Source organism: Oenanthe melanoleuca, chromosome 9 (genome assembly GCF_029582105.1).
Source record: "Oenanthe melanoleuca isolate GR-GAL-2019-014 chromosome 9, OMel1.0, whole genome shotgun sequence".
Classification (NCBI taxonomy): domain Eukaryota; kingdom Metazoa; phylum Chordata; class Aves; order Passeriformes; family Muscicapidae; genus Oenanthe; species Oenanthe melanoleuca.
In genome coordinates, this window is record NC_079343.1 from 22,865,698 (window position 1) to 22,879,589 (window position 13,892).

The 13,892-nt window shown below is 50.8% G+C and overlaps 1 protein-coding gene across 2 annotated transcripts in view; it reads left to right on the forward strand.

Annotated features, from left to right (window-relative positions):
* Positions 1 to 5,352, forward strand: part of TP63 (tumor protein p63) — a 100,064-nt gene extending 94,712 nt beyond the window's left edge. For both annotated transcript variants that reach the window (XM_056499146.1, XM_056499145.1), the window contains exons 12-14: positions 93 to 237; positions 1,023 to 1,116; positions 2,347 to 5,352. In XM_056499146.1, coding sequence (XP_056355121.1) covers positions 93 to 237; positions 1,023 to 1,116; positions 2,347 to 2,640 — 533 coding nt within the window. In that variant the 3' untranslated portion in view covers positions 2,641 to 5,352. The remainder of the gene's footprint in view (positions 1 to 92; positions 238 to 1,022; positions 1,117 to 2,346) is intronic.
* Positions 5,353 to 13,892: the final 8,540 nt, after the last annotated feature.

A 13,892-nucleotide genomic window follows, 5' to 3' on the forward strand; every position in this document is an offset into this window, starting at 1 on the left:
TGCAGGTCCTGCCCTTGGGTGCTGTGCTGGGGGCAAGCTGGGGTGTGGGCATGCCTGGGTAACAATGTGCTCCTCCTTCTTCTCTCCTCCAGTTCCCATGATGGGCACCCACATGGCCATGACCGGGGACATGAATGGCCTGAGCCCCACGCAGGCGCTGCCTCCTCCCCTCTCCATGCCTTCAACGTCCCACTGCACCCCCCCTCCTCCATACCCCTCAGACTGCAGCATCGTCAGGTGAGCGGGAGCAGGCTGGCCCTTGGCTCAGGAGCCTGAACGACCCTGGAGCACTGGGTCCCACTGGGACCCTGGCAGTCCTGAGGCTGGCACCCTCTGGGCAGCGAGCCTCAAGTCCCACCTCTGAGCAGTGAGAGAAACAGGGACCTTAGGACTGCAGCAAAGCTGAGGGATGCAGCATCTGTTGGACTGGTGGAGTATGAGGGTGCCAGGCTGTCTTGCAAACGTTCCTTGTTTTTCTTTTTTCCCCTCTGGCCACTTGACAAGCTGTGGCTGGAGTCAGAACCCCTTTGCCCTTTGTGAGGTCAAACCAGTTGAAAGATGCTGCCCATAAATGAGGAACCCTTTACACTTAGGGAAGAATGTGCTGATTGGCAGTGCTTGATGTGTCTCAGCCCTAGACCCCATGCCTTGCTGAAGCCCTCTGTGCATGCACCAGGCTGCTGCGGGCTCAGCCACCTTCTGGGTGCCATGACCTGGCAGGAGGGTCTGTGTGAGCCCTCCTGCCTCCAGACCCAGGCTGTGCAGCACCAGCTCTTGACTGAGGCAGGATGCTGCCATGAGGGCTGTCTGCTGGGTGCTGGGCTGAAGGACTCCCTCGTTTGTTTGATGTGGCAGCAGTGTGGCTTGCTGGCCTGGGATGTCTTGGAGGAGGTCAAGCCAAGGGTGAAAGCTTTGTTTCCTGTTGCTGCAGATTGGCTGAGTGTTTGGGTTTTCTGTGGTTTGGGCTGTTGCAGCCAGGGTGATCCTATTTTCTCTCTCCTTCCTTCCTTCCTCCTCTGCAGCTTCTTAGCGAGGTTGGGCTGCTCATCCTGTGTGGATTATTTCACGACCCAGGGGCTGACCACCATCTATCAGATTGAGCATTACTCCATGGATGTAAGTAACTCCTCACCATTTCCTTTGTTTGCACTCTTGGCCCTGCTTTAGGAACAGGTCAGAAATCCAGACTCAGTATACTTTTATCTTTACATGAGTAGTTTGATTTAAGGCTGTTTTACATAGAGAAGAGATGTTGTGAGGTGAAGAGAGGCTGGACTTGGGGCCAGCACTGTAACTGCCTTGCCTGGCATGAAGAGTGTGTCCCCTTCCCAGCTCTGTCTGTGTGAGCCCCCAAAGCGGCCCCAGCCCACACGCCTGTTAATTCTGCAAGGCTTGGTTTCAGTTTACACCTCACTTGCCTGCAGACAAGTAGGCTCTCCAGGAGTGGTCTGCATTTTTCCCTCCCTGCTTCTGTTTTCTGGCTTAATCATCTTCTATTACTACTGGCATGTCATCCCTGTTTGTTGTTTTCCCTTTTTTATTCTTGCATGGCTTTTGCTGCAGGGTTGCTGCATTCTCTCCAGGGCCATTGCTCTCTTCTGAGCTGGCTGTCCCATTTTTTTTCCCCCAAGACTCTGGGAGACTGTGGTGCTTTTGCTCCCTAGAAGGGCTGCCTTCCTTTTGCTGCTGCTCTAATTAGAAAACCTAACCCAAATTAACTGAAGTTGGTTGCTAATTTTTTCAGAAGCTGATACCATGTATCCCAGAGTTTAGGTAATGCAACCCTCAAGTTTTGCAGCAGAAATTATGGGGCCTCGAAGTACAAGTTTTCTAAGGCTATGTGTCCGTTACTAAATTTGGTTATGGTAACGTAATTAAGACAGTTCCTATAGAGTCACACCCAGAGCTCTGAATAGTGGAGCTCAGGCTTAGATTCTGAAATCCTTTTGCAGGCTTTGAAATAGACAGGGAAATTTTCAAAGCCGTTGACCTTTAGCAGCTCAGCATCCCCCACCACTGACAGCCAGCAGATCTCCCTGAGGTTGCCTTGGACGCCTTGCAGGCCAGTTAAACCTCTGGCTTTAGGTCACCATGTCTTATGCACGAGCAAGTGCTTTGTGCAACTTAAAAATAGACTTTGTGCCTTCAAAACAGGCCATTGCTGCCTTGTGGCCACACGTGCCTGTTCCAGAGTGAACCAGGTGTAGTGGTTTGTCTGCTGCTGTGCATCATGACCACCTGGGTTTTAGCAGCTTTGGTGGTTCTTGGCGGCCCAGAGGCTGCGTTCGCTCCTGGAGCCCAGCTTTGCCGGGGCCGCCCTGCTAAGCCCTGCGCCTTGCCTTGCAGGATCTGGTGAGCCTCAAGATCCCGGAGCAGTTCCGCCACGCCATCTGGAAGGGCATCCTGGACCACCGGCAGCTCCATGACTTCTCCCCGCCGCACCTGCTGCGCACGCCGAGCGGCGCCTCCACGGTGAGCGTGGGCTCGGGCGAGACGCGCGGCGAGCGGGTCATCGACGCCGTGCGCTTCACGCTGCGCCAGACCATCTCCTTCCCGCCCCGCGACGACTGGAACGACTTCAACTTCGACATGGACGCCCGGCGCAACAAGCAGCAGCGCATCAAAGAGGAGGGGGAGTGAGGCCCGCGGTGCCCCCTCCACCCCGCCCCGGCCACGAACTGCTCAGCCTTGGTTTGTTCCTCCTGCTCGTACCGCAGCCCCGGCGGAGGGCGGAGGGACCTTCCTGCTCGGCCGTGCCCCGGGTGCTGGCTGGCTCTGCTCCTGGACTGCAGCCTCGGCTCCCGAGGGGAAGAGCTGAGCCAAGGGGAAGGCGGGTGGTATTTCATTGAAAACCATTGGCCTTCTTGGAGAAGGCCAGCTTGTTTTGTGTTTTCCTTTGGGGAGAGGGCTTCTTTTCTCAACTTTTGAACCTTCGCTCACCTGGTGTGCAAACGTGTTTTCTCCCACCCAGCAATCCCACTTTGAAAAGCAGGAAGGTTAAAATAAAATTCTAAAAAGCCAAAAAAAAGAACCAAACCAAACCCAGGAAAAAAACCCAAGCAACCAAGTGTACTCCTTACAAAAAACCCAAAGCAATTCAACCCTGAAGTGACAGATTTATTTGAAAAATCAGTGGGAATTGGTCTGCTGAACATTGCACTTAAACAGCCTCCTCCCCTGGAGCTGAGTGCCTTGTTTGTGTGTAATATTCTCCAGCGGAGACAGCACATGCACTTTGCTGGGCAGGCCAGTGCTTACAGCACCTGCATCCTGCTTTTTCTTTTTCCCTCACCTTCTCTGGAAAAACAAGTTAGCTCGCCCTTGTTTTGGATATACATTCATATGTATGTCCTGGTTTGCTCCGTTCAAGCTCACAGGTGTAAATAAAACTGTGCCTTACTCTTGTATTCTGCCTCCACCCAAAGTTTACCCATGCAAAATACTACTGAAATTTAAGCTATAGGATTAGGCTTTGCCACACATGCAGCCTGGCTAGTTTAGCATAAGGATTTGCCCACCTAGCCTCCAGTTAAATGGAGGAGTGAGAGCTGCACACTGGTTTGTAGAGCTTCAGCTATCCTAAACTCAGACCACCTTTTGCTTAGACCATGCTAGATTGGTTTCCTCCCAAGTATAGTAGGCCTGTCTTTAGATATATCTGTAATGGGTTGGAACCTGTTGTGTTTGTTGCTATAGGTTAAGTGACAAGCAACTAGAAGAGAGTCAAAAAATAGCCACCAAGCTGCCTTAAAACAAGGACCCGTTCCTGGTACTATGAGTGTTGTTCTGCAATAAGCCATGTTTACATGAGAAATTGATTTTTCTCTGGTTTTTTTCTTCACTGGATCTACCATAGTTGTGCTCTGACACATTTCCTCCTAACTGCCAATGGTCCTCTGGGATAAATAACTGAACAGTGCATGTTTGCACATTTTTATTAGCCAAAGTACTCATGCTCCTCTAAGGAATACAAAACAAACCTAAGCTGAGAAGCAAGGCTCAGCAAGGTGCAGCTGCTTTCAAGTTGGCTTGCTCTTTTTAACAGTAAGCCTGACTTTTTTTTTTATTTTGTTTTTCTTAATTGGTGAAAGAAAAAGCAAGTTAAATGACTCCTGATCCTACCTTGCTCCAGCTGAATATTCCTGTGGCAGTGCAGTGGCTGTTTGGGGGCCCTGCTATGTGCATTTCATTTAACTCCAGTATGGTTAGCATCCTCCAGCTGTCTGTTGTGCTGGGCCCGTGTTGTATTCAAAGACTGCCTTTTGGTAGCTGTGCAAGCCTGTTTTGTTAGCTATAAATGGTGATGCCAGACAATTCCTCTGTCAAGTCTGTATATAAATGTTTTGTACATAGAATTGTTTGTTTTTCTACAGCATAACATGACAATTTCTATTTCTTTTTGGGCTACTGGGACCGAACCACGATAAAAATGTTGTTTGTTTTTCTGTTTTTTAATTATTATTTTTATGCAGAAGGCTAGTGGTTACAAATCGTGTAACAAACAACTAGTCATTGGATGAATATATTTGTATTTTTCATACTGAGATTACTGTGTTATTTTGCAGTTGAGGGGGAAGGGGCACGTACTGGAAGCCTGTTGTATCATTTTATTTTGTAACACTTCAAGGAGCAGTGTCCTAGATTTCAAAGTATTTAACATGCTCAGCGTGGGAACTTACTATATCTCTTTTTTTTTTTTTTTTTTTTTTTTTCTATGTGGTACAAAAGGAGAGAGTAATTCTGCTCTTGACTCGATGCAATGATTAATTCAGCAGGGCAATATTAGTGTGAGGGAAGTGTTAGTGCAGATACTTTACAAATCCCTGGAGGTGAATTAGGCTGTGCCCTTCTCACCTCCAAGGTTTTGCATCTCCATTGGGTAGTCCTCCTGAGCTGCTTCAGTACTGTACATACATTGATGCAAAAGACACCGTCTGTTTTAGGATCTAGTGGGCTTTGGACTGTTAAGGTTAATCCAATTAATGCTGTGCCCAGAGTCTGGGTACAAGAACTTCAGTATCTGCTTCTCAATGCGGCGACCAGATGGAGCTTTTCTGCTGCATCTCTGATGATCGAAATATATGCTGTGAAAACCTCCTTTCTACTGTATGGAACTATGGTAGCCACTTCTTTTTAACTGGAATCTTCAAGTGAGTTTGCTGTAGCTTTTGCCCACCCCTGTAGAGCTGTGATTTTGTTTTGTTTTGAGGCATCCAAGTGTTCTGGCTTAATTGAGCTGAGAGTCTGCCGGTGCTTGTAGCAATGACAATGTTGCCTGCGCCAAGCCCTCCACGTGCTTTGGAACACCTTGTTGTTGAAGTGAGTGAAAATAAAAGCCAAAATTGAAAATGACACTGAATTCCCAAACAACTTCTTTTCCTCCCTGTGTGCCTTCTTGGAAATGTCCACCTCTGAGCAGATGGGGCTTAGTGTCACCTTTGCCCATGGGTGCAGTTTTCTGTCCCCACAGAAGCTGTGTCTGGAGGGTGTGGTCCAAGGTGCCCTCACACATCCTTTCTGCCAGATGCAGCAGGTCGGCTCTTGATGAACTATGAAGTAGTCAGTCTTTAGCATGGCTCTTTTTTGCCCTTTCCTCATTTTGTTTCTGAGCAGGGCATCAGTTAATGCCCCACATTCCATGTCCTGCTGGAGGGAGGGAGTGTGTGCTTGGAGCAGGCAGGGTCAGTGCTGCCCTTTGACTTCCACACTTGGGAAATAGCCTTGTACCAAAGGCTATTGTGCTCAAAAGGCTTTGTGCATCACCCTCTGCATCCTAGCAAAGCCATTTCCTTCTCCTTCGCATCTCATTTTTTCTTCCAAGGATTTGAAGTAAGAAATAGCTCAGAGCCAGTGGGGTGGCTGTTCTGAGGGGGATGGGATTAGCCTCCATCAGCTGGGAACTTCATTCTGTCCATGGACCACCACATTAACAGCCCAGCTTCATCAGTGGTTTCTGACAGGGGCCCCGTGGCTGTGTCTTAGAGTTTTTATGGGTTATGGTTGGGGAAGGATGCTTAGGAATGGGGAGAGTGGAAAGAAAACCCCAGAAAGGTCTTAAAAGAAGTGACTGCCCTAAGTTCCCTTGGGAGCTGGTTTGATTGGGGTATGGAATGCCTGCCTCATTTCTTTGGTTCTGATCACTGTTGCTTTTCCTTTTTCCCAAATCATTAGAGAAGTTGACTACAGATATCAATATCCAGAGGTAACAGCACTCTGGTTGCACTCTGGCAGTCAGGGATTGCCTGAATGTGATATTAAAAGATTAGTATGTTGTTCTCAAAAGAGAGAAATGCTACTAGAACAGCTGTGAGAATCTGCTGTTTCAGCTGGTGCATCCTGCCTCTGGTTGAGTGAATTGGATGATGTAAAATAAGATTTCAGTTTCCATTGAACAGGTAGGTTTCAAGTATGGTTGTAGTTTCTGACTGCTGTGATCCACTGCTGAAGTGGGGAACCTCTCCATTGCTTAGCCTACAGCAAGAGTTTCAGTGCTGAGGAATCCCAAGATGCTGCTCTCCCTTTAGCCCTCCACCCATACCCACTGGAATTTCATCTTTGGATATTGGGATGCTTCGTATGCAAGCACGAAGGTCCCAGGGCAGGGATCCATGAGGAGCTTCCAGCTGTGTTTTGCAGGCGTGGGTGGACCTCTGAAGACATTCTCTCTGCTAGCCCTGAGTGTGCTGGAGCTAGCAGTCCTCTGGAATGAAACTTACCTGGGCACAACAAAACTTGGCAAGTGTCTGAGTGGAGCCTGTGGAGGTGTCTTGTCCGTCATGTTCTTTCTGTCCTGTGTGCCTTAGCAAACCCCCTTCCTGGTGGCAAAGCAGCTGCCTGTGCCATGGGGGAAGGAGTGCAGGACCTGGCCTCCCACTCTGCCTCTTCCCAAGTGGTTTCCCCATGGGAAAACCATGTGGGCAGCCCAGCCCTGCACCGAGTCAGAGCTCGGGCTGTTTGCCCTTCTGCTTTACTGGGCTCTGGGATGTGTCCCTCTTGTCACCTGCTGTGTGGGGGTTAGTGGGGAGCTTGCAGGGCTGCCCTGCCTGGCCCCTGTGGGCTGTGCCTGTGCTCAGCCTGTGCCAAGGGAGGCTTGGCAAACAGCTCTCTCTGCCTGCCACGCTCCAGCTGGTGGTTTCTGGGTCCTGAGCTGTTTTGCCTCTCTGTGACCCATGGCAGAATTGTCTCCCTGTACATAGCAGAAGGTGGGGGCTGGAGTTGTGGAACCTTATTGTTGATATTTGGATACACTGAACATGAAGGTCAAATAAACAGGAAGGAAGCTAATCTTTATGCTCTGTTGGCAAGGACTGGCTGTGCTTTCACCCAGCTTGCTTCCCTAAGGTGAAGGAACCAAAATTGTATTCAGAGGTCTATGATAGTTGTATTTTGCTAAGATTCTCTATCCTGATCTGGGCCCCATCAACATGCCCAGCCTCTCCAATTGTGTATGGATTCCTTCCCACATGGTCTGAAGCTCAGCACTGTGAAATCAGCTGGTTTTAGATTTGTATGTAAGTGCACTGCAGCAGCAGTTAGTGTAGGTGCCTTTAATTCAGTGAGGAGCCAGAGCCCCCTGCACCCCATTTGTGTGCCTGTGGAGGTTGCAGGGCTGCCCATTGCAGCCCTGCCCTGCTGCTGGGTGACTTCCTTGGCTCAAACTGGTCAAAGTCTTTTCCTGGGGAGTGTTTGGGGGATTAACTGTTTTTGTTAAAATGTTTTGACTTCCTTGCAAGCACTCCTAGTGTCATATGTTTTATTCTTAGGAACATCAGCTTTGCCTTCATGAAATAAGCCAGGTGCCTGGGGCCACAGGTGAGCAAAGGAAAGACTGTGGGATTAAGGGACAGGAGCTGCAGGAATTGGGGCAGGACAAGGGACCTGCAGCTACAGGTCCAGGGCATGGATGAGCACTGGGAGACATTGCTGAGGGTGGTATATACAGTGTACCTACAGCATTGAAGCCAAGGCCTGAAGGGTCCCTACTGCAGCTGAGGACATGGATTGTGCCCAGTGTGCTTCTGCCTTTCTGGCTGCAGTCACAGCAGTGCCATGCCCCACCCTGCCCCCACAGCAATATCCCTAAGAGGCCCATGGACAGCTGCATTTTGATTTGAGTGCTCTAAGATTGTTTGGTGAGGGTCCCCATGCACCCTCCAGCTGATTTTCTCACTGCTGTTGCAGTGCACTTCCCTTTCCCTTTGTGGTAATGTGGGCACAGCAGCCAGTGGCTTTTGGCTGTGCCACTTCCCTGGATGATGGGGATACGTGCTCCAACAGGAGGTGTGTGCCTGCTGGCATGCTCAGCAATTACTCACCAGCAGCTGGGCTGACACCAACCATTACAACATGCAAGGGAGATGCTTATATTGTCTCTCCCAACAGCCTAGGGTAGGAGATTAGGCTCTCTGCACCATCACTGGCAAGAAAGTCCCTGGGGAGCCATTCAGAGCATATTAGATTCCCACTCTGAATCATGCCCTGGAAGATGCAGTCTCATTATTGCCTGCATCAAGGCCAAGGGAAGACTAATGTTGTTTGTTAATATTTAGCAGGGTGGCTCTTCCATGCAATCAGCTTTGCTGAATTCCAAAAGCTTGTGGCTGCACTGTGAGAGACGTGGTCATGGCACACTGTGTGCAGCAAAGAAACTGGTGCGGGGGCTGAAGGGAAAAAGGGGAACAATGGAGGAGAGGAGAGAAAATATTAAAAGAAATAAAAAAGCACCTGAGACAAGGCGAGATCTGGCTGCACAGAAACAGGACTCTCCCGTGCCCATCGTCTCCCGCCGCGTGGGTTCCCTGTCGAGGGGATTTAAGCGCAAAAAATCACAAAAATCACCAAAATGAAGGGGAGAGCCGAGGGGCCGGGCAGCCGCTGCCCCCTGGCGGTGCCGCGGGGCAGCGCAGCCCAGCCGCGGGTTCCCCCGCTCCGCTCGCAGCGCGGCTCGAGTTTGTAAACCTTGAAAACCTGCCCCTTGTCAGCCCCACGTGCTGGAGCAGCACAGAAACTCCCGTGTGTTTATTCTGCGTGGCCGGAATAAGCAAGTGCCAATACAGCTCTTCCTGCGGCTGCCTGTTGGGAAAGCTGCTGCTCTCCTGCCCTTTGCTGTGTACACAGGGTCGTGCCCATCCCAACCCACACCAGCGTAAACGAGAAATTCAGAATCTGAAGGCCAAAACCCATCACCTGCCAAACCAGGAGAGAAGGCTCTCACCCCAGGCAGCCCTTGGGCGCAAGAAGCCTGAAGCTGTGCCCTTAGCTGGTGAACCTCTGCCCGGAGCAGGAGTCACACCGGGGGAGCAGCAGTGCTTGGGTGCCCCTGCAGCATCCCCCAGCCCCCGCAGGTGCTGCTCCACCTTCCCCTCACGCACACACGTAGCCTTGGCTGCAGAAATCTTCCCTGCCACCGCGATACCCATCGCTTCTTCCAGCTGAGAAAACAGCAGCGGCTGTTTATTTGGCAGGGAGGACTCCCGCAGCAGCGCGGCAGGCAGCTCAGCCGGTCTGGGTGGGGAGCCCGGCACCCCCTGTGCGGCTCCAGGCTGGGCTAGCAGGGCTCCCTGTGAGCTGGCTGTGCACCCTGCCACCTGTGGGTCCTGCTCTGGGAGGACAAATGTGAGAAGAGCCCCTAGAACCGGGCAGGCACTGCTGCAGCTCGGGGCTGTGCCATGGAGACGGTGTGCAGCTCCCAAGGAGAAGCTGGAGAGGATGGCACCCACCTTGGCTGGCAGGGGGAGAATGCTGCTGTGCTGGCAGCCATAAGAAGTATTTCTTTAATACTTGTTTAGTCATAGAGATTTTTTTAAAGCTCTTCCTTTTTAGCATGTTCCTTCCTTTAATAAATACAACTTTTTTTTCTTTTACATCGGTCAAATTAATTTAAAAAGTTAACGTCAAAAATATATGTTTGTTAATATTAAAACATCTTTCTTCTCCACAGAAAGCTGATTGTTTCATTTATAAAGAACAACCAAAATTAAAGACCATACTGACTGACATTTAATATCAGGCTCTTCTGTTCAGATGTTCAGCATTCAGCCCAACCATCTCCAGGCTTTACCTGCACTTCCCTTCTCCCATCAGCAGCACCACTGTGAAGCTGGGCAAAGGAAGGTTTGAAAGGGGAGGATGTTGTGGTGGCCCCTTGGAAGGAAGAACAGTGAACTCTAGCAAGGTGTTTCCCAGTGTTTTAGGAGAGCCTCTGATGTCCTCCAGTTTTTCCTGAGCTTCCCAAGTAAAGCCCCTGGAAATATGCTGACTTCTTCCTGTTTTCTTCCTGAGGTTGTTTTCATTTGTTGGCTGGTTCATTTTTATTTTTGTTTTGTTTTCCCAAATCTCTTTGTGAGCCTCTGATTAATTCAGCTTCTGATTCCTTGGCAGGTGCCTCTGGAGACAACGCTGAAGATTTCCACACATGTGATCCATCTTCTTCTTGGCTGCATAGCCCTCAGTGCTGGAATTGGGTAAGAAATGTTACAACAGACCCTAGCACACCGTAGCAGGGATGTTAGGAAATAAAATATTGCACAGTGCTGCGTGAAAAACTCTTTGATTAATTAAAGGCGTGGGCGGCTACACAATTGCATCAAATTATCCACGCGCCGTGGCAGAATGTGAGATAAAGGCATTGATTTCTTATTGCAAGGGCACAGCCAGCAGCCCTGCTGAGCCTGCAGAGAGCTGCTGCCCTGAAGGTGTGCAGGAGTATTTCCAAGGGGATGTTTTGCAGAAACAGGAGGTATTGCATTGCCCCCTCCACGCCGTGCCTCGAAGGTGCTGCCACGCTGTGTGTGAGCAGCCTGGCCCCCAGCAGTGCCCAGTGCCCTCCCCTCAGGGCAGTGTTTGGCCTCTCAGGGCTGATGCTGAGCAAATGGCCAGTCCTCTCCCTCTGGCCTGAGCCTCAAACCAGAGCATCCTTTGAAAATCCTGAGCAGGGCTTTTCTTTGCTGTGGAGCAGCCTGTGGTGGTTTCTGCCTGCCACTGAGAGTGATTTGCTCTCCTTAGAGAAAACTTTCATTCCAGCTTCAAGTGACTGGGTTGCTTCTATTATGGTTCATGTTCTAGTTTTCCTGCTGCTTAGTTAGTGATTGAACAGGAGGAGATCACTTGTTTAGCAGCTATCAGTGGGCAGGACTGTGCTGTGCATTGGAGGCTGAGGGCTCACAGTAAGAATGCATGTGCCAAAACCACACACAAACTTGGTTTTGCACAACTCTAGCAGATGGGACTCAGCTTGCCCTGAAGAAGAGATGGCTGATGTTCCACCTGGCCCAGAACCTTATCATTTCACCCAAGGGTAAAATATTAGTGAGTAACCATTAAGCCAAGTACATTACAGTCAGGCCATGGGCAGCAGCTGCCTCGATGTTTCAGCCTTGCCTCGGAGGTGAGGAAATTGGACATGACTGAAAGCCCTGCCAGGGCTGCCAGCAGCTGCACAAAGGTGGGCAGGGAGGAGGTGAGGGCACCTGGATCCTACACAGGGAGAGACCAGCTGCTGTCTGAAGAGGCCAGGAACCAGAGAGCTGAATGAAATTGGATTTTGTTTGTTTGTTTGTTTGTTTGTTTGTTTGCTTTTGTTTTTGTCATAGTGCCCCCATGGCCAGGAAGCAGAGCAGAGGTGCCAAGGTGTTTCACAGGAGGTGAAGCCCATGGAGAGAGTCTACCTGGAAGAAACTGTAGCTCTAGAGTGTCACATCTCCATTTGAAGTGAGGTGATGCTGGGGCCTAAGAGCACACAGATTAACCCTTGCATGCCTGGTTAAGCCAGGGCATCTGGAGCAGCTTTGACAAGGTTCTCAGCTAGTTGAGACAGGCAAATCAAGCCCAGTGAGACACAAGGAAAGGATGCCCAAGAGAGATATCTATACTAATACAGGCAAATTTCCTAAGCCTGATTTTTTTTGCATTCACACTGCTGTAGCTGGCTGTGAGCATCCCCACTGCAATGAAAGAAGAGCAATGCTGACTGGGCTGGCCAGGCATGACAGGGAGAGAAAAGGTCAAGAGGATGCTCCCAGAGCTGGCCTGTGTTCCCAGGCAGCACTCTGCCCTTTTTCCCCTCCTGGCTTAGAACAGGATGGTCCCTCTGGTGCATTTATCCCTGTTTATACCAAGTGGGCCTGCAAGGCAGAGCTGCCTTCAGACTACCATGGCCTGGCACACGGTGACTATTGGTTTGCAGAGCTACTGAAGGAGGGGAAAACAAAACGTCCTGTTGGGTTTTCCCCAGAAGCTGCAGGTATTTAGAAGGAATTAGCAGCAGCCATGTCATTTCTTGGGAAGGGTGGAGGTGCTGGAAGGGAGATGAAGTTTGAAGGCAGCAGGGGAGAGCCCAAGGCAGTGCCTGGGGTTTGCAGCACATGGGTCTCCCCAGTACTATGCACTGGGAGCAAACTGGAATTTCAGCTCTTCCCCATGGCCTGGAGCATGGGCTACCCAGCATGGGCTATCTGACCTGGAAATTTCCTTTGGCTGCTAGGCCCATAGGGGAGCAGCAGAGATGTTTGTTATCTTTAGCCTGGTGGCGCCAGCAGTTGAGCAAGAGCAGTGGGAGGCTGGCTGCTGGCTCCTACATCCTGCCACAGGAGCTCCCACTCACCCACTGCGTGGGGGACTCAGGCCTGGCAGCATTCCTGGTGTGGTGCATCTCCCCTCTGTTCTGGAGAGAGAGAAAGGATGTGGCACCTTCCAGCCCAAGGGGATACAGGAGCAGGGTGCAGGATGTGGCTGCAGGGGCAGCACGAACAGGGAGGGATGTGCACGGTGCCAGCTGAGCAGGGCAGGCTGTGTGCTCATCAGCCAGGATTTCTCACTCCCTGCAGCACCTGGCTGTGGTGCAGGCACGTTCACTTTCCCCAGGAGGCTCCAGAAGGGTGGGTAAGCCCAAACTGCCAGGAAAAGCTGGTGACAGCACCATGGGCTTGTGGCTGGCAGGATGGACCTGGCAGGGCACAGCAGAGCACAGCACATCATTTGCTCATGGATGAACTTTTTGAATATGCACATGAACATCCATCTCTTCATAGCCATGAGCAAGATGGAAAAGCCCTCCTGGGCTGCTCTGCTTGCAGAGATGCTGTGAAGGCTCTGTGAGTCACCTGGGGAAGCACAGGGTGCAGCCAGGCTCCAGAGACAGTCTGGATGCACTTCATCCCATCCCTGAGAGTCACTGCCTGGGACATATTTTGGTGTGGGAGTGTTTGCTCAGGGCACCTCAGGGTGTCAACCACACACAGCTCAGGGCTTTCCCTGGCACTCCAGTGACAAACCCTTCCCTCACTGGGAAATCACCCCACTGCTGCTGAGGAGTTCACAGCCTGCCCATCCTCTCCCAGGAAAACTTCACTTTTCCTTTGATCTGCTGGCCAGAGGAAGGAAGGAAAGAGGGGCTCACATGACAGCTTTTTCCAGTGTGCTTGGTGGGGGAAAATGCTGTGGGAAGTGGCTGAGGGCTTTCCCCAGCCAGACAGGGAGGCCATCCACCCACACCCAGTCCTGCTTGGAGAGCCAGGCTGTGCCCTGGTGCTGTAGGCAGGTAACTGTCACAGAGCAGAGACGTGAAACTCTCAGCTTCTTCTGCCTCACCCAGGGCCAGAAGGGTTTTTGGAAAACAAAAATAAAGGGGAAAATACAGTCTCCACCCTTCCACCCATTTTGGTTGGCAGATCAAATAAAACAATCTCAGAGCTGGCACCAGGGGAGCAGTGAATGCCAGCTCCCAGCCTCTCACATGAGGTGTCGAAATGAAAGAAGATTAACAAAAAACCCCCAGGTGCCTGGGGGCTGCAAACTGGTTTTAAGATGCTGCTGGGTTGTTTTTTCCTGTGTGGTGGTGGGAGCAGCCTCCCCACAATCACCACATGACTGGGAAACTGGCCCCTGTAGAGCTT